Source organism: Oncorhynchus tshawytscha, linkage group LG24 (genome assembly GCF_018296145.1).
Source record: "Oncorhynchus tshawytscha isolate Ot180627B linkage group LG24, Otsh_v2.0, whole genome shotgun sequence".
Lineage (NCBI taxonomy): Eukaryota > Metazoa > Chordata > Actinopteri > Salmoniformes > Salmonidae > Oncorhynchus > Oncorhynchus tshawytscha.
The window spans coordinates 13,503,707-13,520,569 of record NC_056452.1 but is presented as its reverse complement, the minus strand read 5'-3'; the positions used below and the strand labels follow the sequence as shown (position 1 = coordinate 13,520,569).

General features: G+C 45.7%; 1 protein-coding gene across 1 annotated transcript in view; it reads left to right on the top strand.

Annotated features, from left to right (window-relative positions):
• LOC112223253 (SH3 and multiple ankyrin repeat domains protein 1) overlaps nt 1-16,863 on the top strand; it is a 61,378-nt gene that overhangs the window by 39,140 nt on the left and 5,375 nt on the right. The window contains exons 11-26 of the mRNA XM_042305209.1: nt 611-677; nt 1,677-1,861; nt 2,054-2,196; nt 4,020-4,174; nt 4,273-4,386; nt 4,789-4,867; nt 13,093-13,175; nt 13,363-13,487; nt 13,736-13,874; nt 14,022-14,102; nt 14,471-14,479; nt 14,704-14,730; nt 14,828-14,884; nt 15,068-15,180; nt 15,447-15,555; nt 15,668-16,863. The exon at nt 15,668-16,863 is cut by the window's right edge and continues 2,057 nt beyond it. Coding sequence (XP_042161143.1) covers nt 611-677; nt 1,677-1,861; nt 2,054-2,196; nt 4,020-4,174; nt 4,273-4,386; nt 4,789-4,867; nt 13,093-13,175; nt 13,363-13,487; nt 13,736-13,874; nt 14,022-14,102; nt 14,471-14,479; nt 14,704-14,730; nt 14,828-14,884; nt 15,068-15,180; nt 15,447-15,555; nt 15,668-16,863 — 2,682 coding nt within the window. The remainder of the gene's footprint in view (nt 1-610; nt 678-1,676; nt 1,862-2,053; nt 2,197-4,019; nt 4,175-4,272; nt 4,387-4,788; nt 4,868-13,092; nt 13,176-13,362; nt 13,488-13,735; nt 13,875-14,021; nt 14,103-14,470; nt 14,480-14,703; nt 14,731-14,827; nt 14,885-15,067; nt 15,181-15,446; nt 15,556-15,667) is intronic.

Below are 16,863 nucleotides of genomic sequence, written 5' to 3'. Positions count from 1 at the left end.
ACTGACTTTAAGCATCAGCTATCTGAGCAGCTTACCGATCGCTGCAGCTGTACACAGACCATCTGTAAATAGCCCATCTTACTATCTACCTCATCCCCATATTGTTTTTAAAAAACTGTTTTGCTCTTTTAAACACACGTATTTCTACTTGCACATCATCATCAGCACATCTATCACTCCAGTGTTAATTTGCTCAATTGTAATTACTTCGCTACTGTGGCCTATTTATTGCCTTACCTCCTTACGCCATGTGCACATACTGTATATAGACTTTTTCTATTGTATTATTGACTGTATGTTTGTTTATTCCATGTGTAACTCTGTGTTGTTGTTTGTGTCGCACTGCTTTGCTTTATCTTGGCCAGGTCGCAGTTGTAAATGAGAACTTGTTCTCAACTGGCCTACCTGGTTAAATAAAGGTGAAATTAAAAAATAAAATAAATAGGTAAATAAACCATAGAGTTAATAATCAGTTACTTGTTTTAAATGTATTATTTGCAAAGCATTTATCAAATTCTGTGTTTTTGTAGAATTGTTCCTGTGCATGGAGCATGTATTGTGTTGCACAGTTGCATGTAATTGTGTGTCTACATGTGTTTGTGTTTTGAAGGTAGCAGTAATGTCAGGCCATTTTGAAATCGGGGAAATCATCAAAAACCACAGAGATGCAGATGTAGGTAAGTTTTGGTCCTCCACTTGGGTTATCTTCAGATTCGGGAGTGATTGATAGTGTGTTTGATGAATGAGTGTATTTATTTTGTTCTGTCTGCTATAAAACACATTTCAGTGCATCATTTGGTATGAATGTCCTGCTTCCTCAATCAACCTTTGACTCACAATATATGTTGTCTTTTGTCATCTTATTAAGTTGTTTTATCACACTGGTAGATAGTATTTGTTCGTGGTGCATTGAATCAGAATAGAGGCTAATCCCTAAACATTTTGCAAACGATTTTGTTTCTGAAAGCACTGTGTTGGTTCAGAGGTGGCCTAAACTTGTGGATACCATTTATGTGCTGTTTCAAAGGAAGTTGCTAACTGGCGTTAGCTGAATGACTGGGAGTCTATGGTAACATATATATTTTTTTTAAACTAGGCAAGTCAGTTAAGAACAAATGTTTATTTACAATGACGGCCTACCAGGAAACAGTGGGTTAACTGCCTTGTTCAGAGGCAGAACGTCAGAATGTCATTTTTAACTTGTCAGCTCGGGGATTCGATCTAGCAGCCTTCCGGTTACTGACCCAACGCCCTAACCACTAGGCTACCTGCCACCCCAACAGCTAGCTGCTACCATAGACTATAGACTTCCAGTTATTGTGCTAGTTAACATTGGCCCGCAAAACTACCTCTAACTTCCTTCATACTGGATGCAGAGACATAAAAACGGTATCCATGAGTTCACCTGGGGAAGTACATAAAGGGCTTCATTGCCAAAATCCAGACGTATCCCTTTTACCTCAAGTGATCCTTTTGATGATTGCTTTGCCCAGTTTCAGGCTTGTGTGTGTGGTGTTCAAGTCCATCCGTGTTGCTTATGTATTTGTCTTTTCATCCGAATCACTTGAGTCTGGTCGGTAATCGTTCACACTCTCACAATATTCCTTCCCTCTTTCTCTCCCCCTCTTGCACTAACCTCACTGCTCTCCCACCTACCTGTCACTCTCTTTTCTCAGTGCCCTTTCTGGAATTCCCAAAGTATGCTCCCAAAAGAGGAGAGAGTGCACGCGCAATCCCTCTGCTCATGGCTCACCCTCACCCCCACCCCCTTCTGCGTGCTAACAGTGATAACAGCATGACCCTGCCTGATACCATGGCCCTGCCCAACAAGGCTGCTAGATCCAATCCCATCCCTGGACAGGTACTGAGGGGCACAGTATGGAGATGAAGTGGGGAATTGTTTATTGGGGAGCTATGCTTTAAGTTACTTTTAGTTAACGATTTGTGAGTTTGGGTTTGTGTAAGTGTCAACACAATTACATCATTCAGCCTATGTATTTATATAATCAGTGTGTGTGTGTTTGTGTAATTGTTTGTTCCCCTCTCTCTCTAGGGTCGCAGGGCCTCTGTAGGTGTGAGGAGCTCCAGCAGTCCCAGGGCCCGTACCCGCTCCCCATCACGAGGAAGAGGAGGAGGAGGAGGACAGAGTGACACAGAGGAGAGGCATCACAGCAAACCACAGCGCGGCAGACAGGGGTGAGGACATAGTGGAGGGAGTGACCGTACATACAGTTGAAGTCGTTTTTCAACCACTCCTCAAATTTCTTGTTGACAAACTATAGTTTTGGCAAGTCGGTTAGGACATCTACTTTGTGCATGGCACAAGAAATTTTCCAACAATTGTTTACAGACAGATTATTTCACTTATAATTCACTGTATCACAATTCCAGTGGGTCATAAGTTTACATACAGTAAGTTGACTCTGCTTTAAACAGCTTGGAAAATATAAGATAATTATGTCATGACTTTAGAAGCTTCTGATAGGTTAATTGACATCATTTGTCTCAATTGGAGGTTTACCTGTGGATGTATTTCAAGGACTACCTTCAAACTCAGTGCCTCTTTGCTTGACATCATGGGAAAATCAAAAGAAATCAGCCAAGACCTCAGAAAAAAAACATCCTTGGAAACAATTTCCAAATGCCTGAAGGTACCACGTTCATCTGTTCAAATAGTACGCAAGTATAAACACCATGGGACCACACAGCCATCATACCGCTCAGGAAGGAGACGCATTCTGTCTCCTAGAGATTAATGTACTTTGGTGCAAAAAGTGCAAATCAATCCCAGAACAACAGCAAAGGACCTTGTGAAGATGCTGGAGGAAACAGATACAAGAGTATCTATATCCACGTAAGATGAGTCCTATATCGACATAACCTGAAAGGCCGGTCAGCAAGGAAGAAGCCACTGCTCCAAAACCGCCATAAAAGAGCCAGACTACGGTTTGCATCTGCACATGGGGACACAGATCATACTTTTTGTAGAAATGTCCTCTGGTCTGATGAAACAAAAATAGAACTGTTTGGCCATAATGACCATCGTTATGTTTGGAGGCAAAAGGGGGAGGCTTGCAAGCAGAAGAACACCATCCCAACCGTTAAGCACATGGGTGGCAGCATCATGTTGTGGAGGTGCTTTGCTGCAGGAGGGACTGGTGCACTTCACAAAATACATGACATTATGAGGAATGAAAATTATGTGAATATATTGAAGCAACATCTCAAGACATCAGTCAGTTAAAGTTAAAGCTTGGTCACAAATGGGTTTTCCAAATGGACAATGACCCCAAGCATACTTCCAAAGTTGTGGCAAAATGGCTTAAGGACAACAAGGTCAAGGTATTGGAGTGGCCATCACAAAGCCCTGACCTCAATCCTATAGAACATTTGTGGGCAGAACTGAAAAAAACATTTGCGAGCAAGTAGGCCTACAAACCTGACTCAGTTACATCAGCTCTGTCAGGAGGAATGGACCAAATTCACCCAACTTATTGTGGGAAGCTTGTGGAAGGCTACCTGAAATGTTTGACCCAAGTTAAACAATTGAAAGGCAATGCTACCAAATACTAATTGGGTGTATGTAAACTTCTGACCCACTGGGAATGTGATGAAAGAAATAAAAGCTGAAATAAATCATTCTCTCTACTATTATTCTTAAAATAAAGTGGTGATAAAATAACTGACCTAAGACAGGCAATCTTTACTAGGATTAAATGTCAGGAACTGTGAAAAACTGAGTTTAAATGCATTTGTCTAAGGTGTATATAAACTTCCGACTTCAACTGTATGTAACTCAATTTATAAAATAATGTGAAAATGCAAAATATTGTGTTTTTACATCCTCGGTTGTCTTACCAACCTTGAAGCTTCAAAACGTTTTATTCTAATAGTGTAAACCACTGGCATGACTCCTAAGTCATTTACATTCCCTCTCAGCTATTGGTGTCACCAGGTGTTGTTCCGCTACACACTAACACAAATTTTTACTCTGTCCCGCTCTGTCTTTCCTCTTGCAGTGCGACCTCAACAACGGGTGGTGGTGCAGGGTCAGCTGGGGGTCAGATGAGGCGTATGTACAGTGCGGTTCCAGGGCGAGTGTACGTGGCCACGAGGGCCTACACTGCCCACGGAGACAAAGAGCTTAGCATCAGCAAAGGAGACAAAGTCAAAGGTAAGTGAGATTCAGAGAGGAGTGGGTTTTTTGGAATGCATTGTGTTGATTGTAAAGTTTTGATTCACCCCTCTTCTCTTTTCTCCCTCTCCCCTCAGTGTTGAGTGTGGGAGAGGGGGGGTTTTGGGAGGGCACAGTGAAGGGTCGTACAGGCTGGTTCCCCTCAGACTATGTGGAGGAGGTGGGTCCTCCCATTAAGGACAATCGATCAGGTGAGACAACATTACCAACCTCACAGAAACCAAATAATATATGTGTTCAGACAAAGTCACTATCTCCACTCGCATTACATCAGCTCAGACAAACAACAACCAAAATCCATCTACAGATGCTAGCCCCGCATTTACTGAATGACTCCTTTTACCGTCATTCAGTTCCCAGCGTTCTTATTGACTGCAGGACATCCTCACAATGTTACAAGCAGTAGGCCATGTATCACACCCACCCAGTAACAGTAATGACACCACCACAAACAACTTGATCATAGTGTGTTTCAGAGATGTACTGGAATACAAAAGTATACAAAGACACACGGAATAAACCAATAGGGGAACACAAAGACACACAAAACACACATCAATAGAATTGTGACACCTGAACTCTTTGTGTTCCAGAGACGCGCAGTGAGAAAGCCAAGAGGAAGCTGTTTCGTAATGTTACCGTGGGAGCATATGATGGTGTGGATGGCCCCAGGTAAGACTGCAATTGATAAAAGCTTGTCATGTGTTGCTCCTCAAAGACTAGATGTAGGGATGAATGACCTCATTTTGACCCCTGGGAAACATGGTCACCATGGTCACCAAGTTACAGTTCCTTCAGAAAGTATTCATACCCCTTAACTTACTCCACATTTTGTTGTGTTACAGCCTAAATTCAAAATGGATAAAAACAATTGTATATCTCATCCATCTACATATGACATACATTATGACAAAGTGAAAACATGTTTTTCAACATTTTTGCTAATTTATTGAAATTGAAATTAAATACAGAAATATCTCCTTAACATAATTATTCACACCCCTGAGTCGATACATGTTAGAATCACCTTTGGCAGCGATTACAGCTGTAAAATTCTTCAAGCTCTATCAAGTTGGTTGTTGATCATTTCTACACAGCCATTTTCAAGTCTTGCCATAGATTATCAAGCCGATTTAAGTCAAAGGTGTAACTAGGCCACTCAGGAACATTCAATGTTGTCTTGGTAAGCAACTCCAGTGTATATGTGGCCGAAAGGTACATTTGTCTCCCAGTGTCTGAATGTAAGCAGAATGAACCAGGTTTTCCTCTAGGATTTTGCCTGCACTTAGCTCTATTCCATTTATTTTTAACTCCAAAAAACTCCATAGTCCTTGCCGATGACAAGCATACACATAACATGATGCAGCCACCACCATGCTTGAAAATATGAAGAGTGGTCCTCAGTGATGTGTTGTGTTGGATTTGCCCCAAACATAACACTTTATATTCAGGACATAAAGTTAATTTCTTTGCCACATTTTTTGCAGTTTTACTTTAGTGCCTTATTGCAAACAGGATTCATGTTTTGGAATCGTTTTATTCTGTACAGGCGTACATCTTTTCACTCTGTCATTTAGGTCAGTATTTTCTCCTATCACAGGCATCAAACTCTTGTTTTAAAGTCACAGTTGGCCTCATGGTCAAATCCCTGATGCCTGTATCTTTGAAGTGACTGGGTGTATTGATACACAATCCATTATTTGCGAGGCATTGGAAAACCTCCCTGGTTGAATCTGTTTGAAATGTAATGCTCGACTGAGGAACCTTACAGATACATGTAATTGTATATGTTGGGTAAAGAGATGTTGTAGTCACTTAAAAATCATGTTAAACTTAGTGAGTCTATGCAACTTATTATGTGACTTGTTAAACAAATTGTTACTCCTGAACTTATTTAGGCTTGCCATAACAAAGGAGTTGAATACTTACTGACTCAAGACATTTCAGCTTTATATTTTTTACAACACATTTCTATAAACATAATTCCACATTGACATTATTGGGTATTGTGTGTAGTTCAGTGGTTAAGATGGCGCTATGATTCTCTACACAATGGCTGCTTGTTTTGTCACATAATCTGAAATTAGGCAAACTATTAGAATTTTAGAAACCAGGAAATGGCAGAGCGATTTCTGCACCTTTAAATTCAGACTGCAACTCATCAGAATTTGGAGAAAGTTAATGGGTGTGAATACTTTCTGAAGGCAGGAGTAGAGACATAGTGAAGAAACAGAAGCCTAGGGGCTAGGGGAAATCACTAGCTAACTATGCTAACATTGAATGCCCAGCACTAATCGTGCTCTGTAGCCCATTTAATTCTCAGTAGAAAATATACAGTAAAATTAGACATGAGTTACTTAGTAAACCCATGCTAATGTTTTAGTGCTGTCTTGCCCTAAGCGGTTTCCGCTAGATGGGCCAGCTGCAAAGTCAAAATTGTCTATTTCGTAAAAATTCATAAAAACAAAAATGTGCTTTTTGGTCTTAATTTAAGGTTTAGGCGTTAGGGTTAGCAGTGTGGTTAAGGTTAAGGTTAGGGTTAGGTTTAAGACTTTGTGGATGTGCCAGCTAGTGACCACTCTGCAGAGCTACCTCCAGTACATGACTCATTTCAATAAATGCCAACCTGTGGTTTTATGTGTGTCTTGTGTCTGTTGACAGCTAATTTGTTTGTGTTTCTGAGGTGTGTGTTTCTGGGTTGAGAATTGGACGAGGGTGTGTGTGTATGTGTGTGTGTGTGTGTGTGTGTGTGTGTGTGTGTGTGTGTGTGTGTGTGTGTGTGTGTGTGTGTGTGTGTGTGTGTGTGTGTGTGTGTGTGTGTGTGCGTCAGCTGTATTTAGACCATGCTAGTGCTAAAGCCACTGAACTAGACACGTCGGGTCAATTCCATTTCTTCAAATCAAATTTTATTGGTCACATACACATATTTAGCAGATGTTATTGCGGTGTAGCGAAATGCTTGTGTGCCTAGCTCCAACAGTGCAGTAATATGTACATCTAGCACAGTGTTTCCCAACTCCAGCCCTCGAGTACCCCTAACAGCACACATTTTTGTTGTAGCCTCAGAGAAGCACACCTCATTCAATCATCAAGCCCTCAATGAGTTAAATCAGGTGAGTTTGTCCAGGGCTACAACATAATGTGTGCTGCTGGGGGTACTAGAGGACTGAGGTTGAGAAACACTGATCTAGCAGACAAAGTCGCTTGACTCTCCTTCGACTCTTCCTTGGCTCTCCCTCGACTCTTCCTCGGTTCTTCCTTGGCTCCCCCTCGACTCTTCCTTGGCTCTCCCTCGACTCCTCCTTGGCTCTCCCTCGACTCTTCCTCGGTTCTTCCTTGGCTCCCCCTCGACTCTTCCTTGGCTCTCCCTCGACTCCTCCTTGGCTCTCCCTCGACTCTTCCTTGGCTCCCCCGACTTTTCCCTGGCTCTCCCTCGACTCTTCCTTGGCTCTCCCTCGGCTCTTCCTTGGCTCTCCCTCGACCCTTCCTTGGCTCTCCCTCGACCCTTCCTTGGCGGCTGTTCCTTGGCTCTCCCTCGGCTCTTCCTTGGCTCTCCCTTGGCTCTTCCTTGGCTCTCCCTCGGCTCTTCCTTGGCTCTCCCTCGACTCTTCCTTGGCTCTCCCTCGACCCTTCCTTGGCTCTCCCTCGACTCTTCCTTGGCTCTCCCTCGACTCTTCCTTGGCTCTCCCTCGACACTTCCTTGGCTCTCCCTCGACTCTTCCTTGGCTCGCCCTCGACCCTTCTTTGGATCTTCTTTGACACTTCCTTGATCATCTTTGCCAAGAGGAGCCCAACTTGTGTTGTCCTCGCTCACATGACTCATCACCCCACTGAATTTGCCCTTCCAGTCCCCTGTCTATATTTCCTGTTAAAAATAATGGCAAAATGTGGACAATGGTTTCCCTTCTCCCCCATAGATGGGTTCGTTGTTTAGCAACAAATGAGGTTGGCTTAGACTGTTAACAATATGTAAACAAAATTTTGTCTCCAAATGTCCTTTAAAACTTGAATACATTTGCACAATGAGCACTTGTTGTATCTCAAATACATTGTTACAGTTATTGGTTAGTTAACTAGCAAATGTTTGTCGTATTAGCATAGACATGACATCAGTCAAAACACCTCAAAACAAGATACAACGAGCTGAAAAGAACCAACTACGATTCCCCACAGGGCAGCTTATTGCTAGCAATTTGACCGTTCACAATTGTAACAACGCATGCCTTCTGGCAACATTGATGCGCGCGCATCTTTTTCGTGACGTTGTCAGCCAACCCTTCTATTGCATTTGTCTAATCCGCTAGCGTCAATCTGCAGCCCAACCCTAGGAAGCTGCAGTTGTGCGGTGCATCATGAGGGCTAACAGTGCTCTGTGTGTATGTGTGTTTGTCTGTGTGTTTCTACGCGTGTGAGCGTGCGGCACAACGTCCCGATGATGAGTCATGGGGATTTGGAGGTGATGAGCGTTCGTTCGGTCCATCGGCAAGTGTGAGGAGGGACTCCATGCCCCCCCCGGCGTTTTGGGTTGACAGTGTGTAGCTGACATTAGCCGTGCGCTAAGAAGCTCTCATTATCAGTCACAAAGTCAATCAGCTTAATAAAGGTTCACTGGTATTTGGCAATGTGAACAATGGCCAGTGACTCAGACGGTGAATGACGTCTGTGTGAAGAGGGAGACGGAGAGTGCATGGAGGATGTGTGCAGTACAGTGGTAGTGATTATGTGGCCTATTGTAATACAGTGGCGTTTTGAGACGGATCCAGCTGCATATGTATGGCCGCTGCTACCCACTGCATTTTCTGTGCTTGGGATAATGTCAATGAGAATTTTGAGTGGGTTTGGTTTGAACGTGAATGGTGTGAGTGCTGTTCTGTTCATGGGGTAGTGTGTATTTTGGCCCATGAGGAAATCTCTCTGGAGCGGAGAAATCAGCTGTTTGTGAATCTGCCAGAAGCAAGTCAGCGGACGTTCAAATAAACACACCATCCCTGCTTCCTGTTACCCCGTCTCCCCTCACATTATATCCACCCCCCCACTTCCCCCAACCGCAAAATTACCTCTTTACTCTCTCTTCCATGCTAAACCACCACTCTCAAATCCACCGTTCACTCCCTCCAGTCTCTTGCGCTCTCTCTCCCTGTCGCGGAGAACCATCTCTGTCGCTCTCCCTTTCACTCTCCCTCCCTCTTTCCCACCCTCTCTCTCTCCCCCTCTTTCGCTCTGTCTCAAGCAGGCAGGGTGTAGACATGCTAGGCCAGCGCTCAGTCGCTCTCTCTCTCTCTCCTCCTCTCCTCCACTCTCGCGGCTCTCTCTGGCTGTGCTCTCGCTGGAGTACCGGGAGGCGGAGGGAGAGGAGGGGGTGGAGGAGAGAAGGGGGGGGGGTGGCAATGGGGGGATGCAGAGAGAGAGATCTGTCTCGCTCTCTCTCCCTCTCTTCTTCGTGGCCGTCACTGGGCCCCAGAAACAGAAGCGTGTGGTTCATTTACAGGTAGAGGCTGTTTCCTCATTCATTGCCTGGCTATGGATGTGAGGAGAGGACAATGGAGAGAGGGGAGAGGTAGATGCAACAGAAAGGCCATGGATGTGAAAGGCTATGTATTGAATTTGTGCATGTGTGTCTGTGTACATATGTGCGTGTGTGTGTGTGTTGAATCATCTTTTTCCTGTGTGTGCGAACGTTTGTGTGTGATGGAAGTGGCTATTGAATGTACCATAGGCTCTGACTGCAGCGTGTTTATCTCTGTCTCTCCTCTCGTGTATTTCTGAATGTGATCTGAGAGCATTTTGTAAATGCATTTCTAGTAATGTCAGCCGGTGTGTGTTTCGTTCATTTTGTCTCACCGTTTCAAATGATTTATTTCTCTCATTCATGGTATCATTGATTCCTGTTGGGTAGGTGGATTTTTATAGCTACGGTATATATTGCCATGTCTCATGAATTGTGTGTGACATGCATTTTGTGTTTCATAAATGTGCATCTGTGTTGGTACCACTGACATACAGGATGAAAGTCTTGTATAGAAAGGGACAGAGGACACAGTGGTTTGTTTGTGGTTTCCTTCATTTGACTGTGTAAACTGGTGTGAGCGTAGTCACAGTGTGGTTGAGGGTCGTCTTGGGACTAGTTCATCTGTGCCTCTGTCCCTGGGTTTTGGCTGCATGTATGTGTCATTGTGTCTCATGGTTTCATTGTATGTATGGAAATGTCAGTGGAGGCTGCTGAGGGGAGGACGGCTCATAATAATGGCTGGACAGGAGCGAATGGAATGGCTTGAAACACCTGAAAACCATGTGTTTGCTGTTTTTGATACAGTTCCACTCATTTCGCTCCAGCCGTTTACCATGAGCCCGTCCTCCCCAATTAAGGAGCCACCAACCTCCTGTGGTAAAGGTAGAAGATGAGTGTGTATGACTAACATGCTGCTTCGTCTGTATAATTGTGGAGGCTACAGAGGATGAGTCAGGAGGGAGGGTACATGATAACACTTTAAGCTACTGTAATAATGTAGACTCCTGTAATAATGTAGCCAACTGTAATACTGTAGACTCATCTAATACTGTAGGCTACTGTAATAATGTAGACTCCTGTAATAATGTAGCCTACTGTAATACTGTACACTCCTCTAATACTGTAGGCTACTGTAATAATGTAGACTCCTGTAATACTGTACACTCCTCTAATACTGTAGGCTACTGTAATAATGTAGGCTACTGTAATACTGTAGACTCCTGTAATAATGTAGGCTACTGTAATACTGTAGACTCCTGTAATACTGTAGACTCCTGTAATAATGTAGTCTACTGTAATACTGTAGGCTACTTTAATAATGTAGGCTACTGTAATAATGTACACTCCTGTAATAATGTAGCCTACTGTAATACTGCAGACTCCTGTAATAATGTAGAATACTGTAATACTGTAGACTCCTGTAATACTGTAGACTCCTGTAATAATGTAGGCTATTGTAATACTGCAGGCTACTGTAATAATGTAGGCTACTGTAATACTGTAGACTCCTGTAATACTGTAGGCTACTGTAATAATGTAGTCCACTGTAATACTGTAGGCTACTGTAATAATGTAGCCCACTGTAATACTGTAGACTCCTGTAATAATGTAGGCTATTGTAATACTGCAGGCTACTGTAATAATGTAGGTTACTGTAATACTGTAGACTCCTGTAATACTGTAGGCTACTGTAATACTGTAGACTCCTGTAATACTGTAGGCTACTGTAATAATGTAGCCCACTGTAATACTGTAGGCTACTGTAATACTGTAAGCTACTGTAATATGTGAGTGTCATACTGTGAGCACTGGCCAATGGGGAATTCATGTTACGTAAAAACACTCATGCACATTTAAGGTCCTTTCCTGAACAGCAGGGACAGAGTGAACAGGAGCGAGAGGGTTAAATGGTGGACTATTTCAAAGATCCACACAGCATCAGAGCTACACCTCTATTGCCTCGGGGATAGAACGATACCGTTCCCAGACAGTAGTGGATTGCAACCAGCCGTTTGAACACACTGCTGCATGTCGATTTGATCCTTTGAGAGGGAACGCGCGAAGGAGTCAGGGTGAGAGAAAGGGAACGAGGCGTGAACAGCAGATGGATGGAAGGCGTTTTTTTTTTTTTTTTTTTTTTTTTTTGCGTTGGCGAAACACTAACGTTGACAGTATGACAGAGCACAAGCGACGGATGGAAAGGGACGGCGCAAACTGTAGACCTCTTGCACGCGAAGAAGAAAGTTGAGTCTACAGCTTTGCAATGGCTTCCGGGCGCTGCCTGCTCACACCAAGTTCAGCAACTCCCAATAAAGCAAAGACTCCCTGTCCCCAGTCATGTGGTACCTGGGTGGGTTTGCACAGTCAGCAGTCGGTCGGCGGCGCCGCCGTCAGTTTGAGTTTAGTCGAGCAGCTAATGCAGAGAAAAGCAGAACCCGGAATTAGCTCCTGGGATTTCAAACCAGTGGACTCAACCACAGGTCATACAGAGACCGAAGAGCCAGACATCCTAATGTAGCTACAAGACAGCGTGAGTTGAGGCCGGCTGCGTAGAATTGAGACGGAGATGGAGACCCTGTTGTTGTATACGGCTGTGGAGCCGGAGTCAACAGTATGAGCTGAGCTCGGAAAACAGTGCGAATTGAGACCCGGCCGGGCTGTCTAGGATGGAGACCTCAAATGAATTGGAAACACTGTTGTTATAGCACAGTACATTATATGGGTACTGTGGAGTGTGAGGCTACAGTGTACATTGGAGCTCTCTACATGAGGCAAAGCTGCTGTAATACATCCGTAAATCTGACAATGAACAGGAGTTCCAGACACGGTAAAGGAGCAATGAAACAGCATGGACAACTCTGGCTCCTGCTCCATAACACTACTCCTACCATGTCATAACAACACGGCCATGTCAATCATCAATTGAGAAGAAAAAAAAAACATGTGGCGATGAGTGGTAGCCAAGATAGCTGGTGCAGTGAACGCTTGAGGAAAGCTCGTGCAGCATTACAGGTGCATTTATAAGTTCTAATTACTAACAGTGAAGAGTCTCGGCAGCCGTCTTCATGTACATTCCCTTGTGCTTCCTGGTGCTCGTCGGCATTATGCTGGATTATGTAGAGGTCTCTCCGGTGCACTCAATCCTTGCCCGTCATGACATCAACTCTACCCTGGTTGTCGGGTGTCTTTGTACGGTGGTGGTCTTGGTATGACATGCCTCAACCCCCCCTTCCCATCTTTTGGTGCAGTGTGATTTCATAATGCGATGCAGTATAGCTGTCTCCCAGATTCAGAAATGCTTTATTTGCATGACAATTAGACTTTCTGCTGCTAAAGAAGTCATGTAGCTTGCGCTCTCTCACTCCCCCCCCCCCTTATTATCTCTCAGTGACTACATCATTAAGGAGAAGACAGTGCTCCTGCAGAAGAAAGACAATGAGGGCTTTGGCTTTGTGCTTCGGGGAGCCAAAGGTGAGTGCGAGCCCCCCCCGAAATACCTCTACTCTTCTGTTATTTCACTTTCACTCCTTGCACTTCCTCTCTCACCCAATTCTTCCATCGCATCTCTCGGCCTCCCTTCTCCCCCTACTTTGACACAATTTTATTACTTCTCTCAAATCTCCCTCATCCTCTTGTTCTTGACTTGTTCTCTCCGCAGCCCAGACTCCTATAGAGGAGTTCACTCCGACCCCAGCATTCCCCGCGCTGCAGTACCTGGAGTCTGTGGATGAGGGGGGTGTGGCCTGGAGGGCTGGTTTAAGGATGGGGGACTTCCTTATTGAGGTATGGATCCCTGGAAAAGCTTGTCACCCTGACAGTTTATGCAGGCCTGGTAATCAACGTGGGTCCAACTTTTGTAATCACTATCAAATTGTACATTTGTTAATTTGTTAAGAGTTTGAACTTGTATCGTGTTGAGTGCAGTGTGACAGTTTAGTGTTGTTGACAGCCAGTGTTATCTCTCTGTGCGTGTGTGTGTGTGTGTGTGTGTGTGTGTGTGTGTGTGCGCGCATGAATGTGTGTGTGCTTAGGTTAATGGTCAGAATGTAGTGAAGGTGGGCCACAGGCAGGTGGTCAACATGATCAGACAAGGTGGCAACGCTCTGATGGTCAAGGTTGTCATGGTGGCCCGCAACCCGGAGATGGAGGAGACCAACCTCAGGAAGAAAGGTATACTTTTTTAGTTTGTTCTGTGTAATGTATACAATTCATGTTTATAACTTAGTAATAATAATGCTTGTTCGCAATACCGTAACAGCTACTGTGTGTATGTTTATAATACAGCAGTAAGTTTGTTTGGTCCTTGTCTCTTGGCAGTCCCCCAGCAGGCTAAGAGGCTGACTCCTCCTGCCATTGCCCTGCGCTCTAAATCAATGACATCAGAGCTGGAAGACATGGGTAAGACAATAGAAGAAGAAGGGGCTGGGAAGCATAAAAAGCAGGGAGAAAAGGAGAAGAAAAGGATTGTTCACGTTAGAATTCTGACCCGTAGAAAACAACGTTCATTGAAAAAGTCCATTAAATATGAAGTGAGTTGATGCAGGGAAGCTTGGATGTTTCGGGGTATAGGTAAGACATGTTTTAATTACCAATGGCTTAATGAGGAGGACTGTGGGGATACATGTCCTCTTTCAAGTGAATGTATAAACACTAGGTAAGATGTAGATACAGTGAAGTCATTCACGTTGTGGAAGCTCTACGTTATGCACATAACCTCTGCTCAATGTCTTCTTTTTTTTCTGCTGAATCCAATGGACGACTAACAGTGGAGAAAGGTGGGAAAAGGTTGAGTTGTGTGACGTCATTGTCATGGTCGTCGTCTTCCTCCTCACCATCATTATCACCATCCCGTCATCAGAGTCATCATCAGTGTTAATGTACAAAATGTACTGTATTCATTCATGTTATTTTGTGATGCTACAGAGATGCCTATAATAGCAGTCTCAGTGTCCTGTTATAGCATAATATGATAACCTTCTTGTCTCTAATTATGCTGCAGCTGCCTCTCCATGGAAAAAGAAAGCAGGTGAATATCTCTCTAATCATTACCTTAATCAGCCCTTAAGCCTCCATTCAAAATCAGTCTGCTCGGGTCCTGAGAATATATCACCTCTGTTTTTCAGAGTACGAGTCCTCCCAGGTGCCTGATAAGAAGAGGACAGTCTATCAAATGGCACTGAGTAAGATCTGACCTCTGCCCCCCCCCCCTTTGTGTTTCCAAAAGGGCCATCTTTGAACTGGGTGACAATAATGTGCCGCCACTTTCAATCGTCTTACGCTTTTGATCTCTCTCTTCCCTCTCTTCTATCTTTTATTTCTCTCCCTCTCCTCGCTCTGTCGCTCTATCGCCCTCCGTCTTTCAGATAAACTGGATGAGATCCTGGCGGCGGCTCAGCACACAATCACATCAGACGGACAGGGACAGCGGGGTCACGGAGGGAAGAGAGACCGAACCAAGAGCATCGCCCCCAATGAGGTAGTGCATCATTCTTGACATTACCTTACCATGACTGTACCTGCAGGTCCTACTGGCCCTGGGGATCCTACCCTCAATTCAGTGCTTGTGTCTGTAACGATGAATGTGAAAGAAACAGAACAGGATATGAACTTATTGCTTCCTCCATATTACACTATATATCCCTTTTACTGCCAATGCACTTTTAATGCGGCATCACTTCCTCCCGTTCTCGGGCATCTCTCCCTGTGCATCTTCCTCCATTGTGTGTCTTGCAACACCTAAAGCCAAGTCATGACCAGTTGGTTGGTGTGATGCCGCCTGGGTTTGGTTACAACCAGGGTCAATATCCCCCCGGCCAGCCTCATGGAGTAATGCTGAGGCAGAAATCTATTGGTAAGTCCTACAGATATTATTGCTATGACTGTCAAAAAAAGCTACATTCTGACTGTTTGTTAACTGTTTTCCAACCAGATAGTCTGTTTATCTCTGTGTGTCCCTGTTTCAGGTGTGATGGAGGAGGAGAAGCAGTACCTCCACAACCCGGCCATGAAACTGGCCCGTAGTCTGTCAGAGGACATCCCCCCTCCCCCCAACACATCCGCCCCAGAACCCCCCTTATCTGCTGACCCCCATACTGTTTGGAGGGGGGAGCAGTCTGCCCCCCAACCTCCATCCTCCCAGGCCCAGGCCCTCCTCACCCAGCAGCAGGCAGTCCACGCCACCCAGGCAGGCTGGGACAGGGGAGGCCCTGGCGGGGCCAATCAACAGCACGGCATGGCCCCGACCCTCCGAAGAGGAGGAGGACAATACACAGGGGAGCCCCCAGAGGGGACGAAGAGAGGAGGGGGCAAAATGGGGGTGTTGAGGAGGGGCTACAGTAGTGCTACTCCACCCACGAGTGCAGCTCCCAAAACTCAACAGCAGCCCCAGCAGCAGCAGCCCCAGCAGCAAGTGGCGACCCGGGAGAGGGGTGGAGGGGCAGGCAGGGGTGGGGGAGGCAGGAAGGGCGGGAGGGGCCCTCTAGTAAAGCAGACCACAGTGGAAGGTGGCCTCAGCAGGCACCACCGAGGGGGGCAAGGCCAGGGGGGTAAGCGCTCAGGAGCCAAAGAGAAGAGCTCCATCCCCATCCCCACCATCATCGTCAAGGCCCCCTCCACCAGCAGCGGCAGTGGCCGCAGCAGCCAGGGCAGCAGCGTAGATGCCGAGCATCCGCCTCCCGACATAGGTGACCCTACCTCCGCATCCGTATCCGCCTCCCCCGACACCCCCACCACTCCCGGCCTGCCTTCCCCTGTGTCCCCCTTACCACCCCAGCCCCCTGTCTCTTCCGCCATGCCCCCTTCGACTGTCGCCCCCCAGCTGCCCCCTAACATGGAGAATCTGGACTTCACTAACCAGTTCAGGGGGGCCTTCGTGGGGGCAGCGCGGCGGGACCGGGAACGTTTCCGTGACATGAGGAGGAAGAGTGCTTCCTTCTTCCTCTCCTCCGAAGAGGACATCCAAGGGGAGGCGGGGGGAGGTGGAGGGGTATGGACCCAGCCCCTACAGGGGATGGGGATGGATGTCCCCACCCCCCGCCTCCGCCCCTCCAAGTCCATCGACGAGGGCATGTTCTCTGGGGACAATTACGTCCACTACGCCAGCAGCATGCCCCCTGCCTTCGGGCTGCCTGAGTACCACTCCCCTGTGATGGGCCAGGAC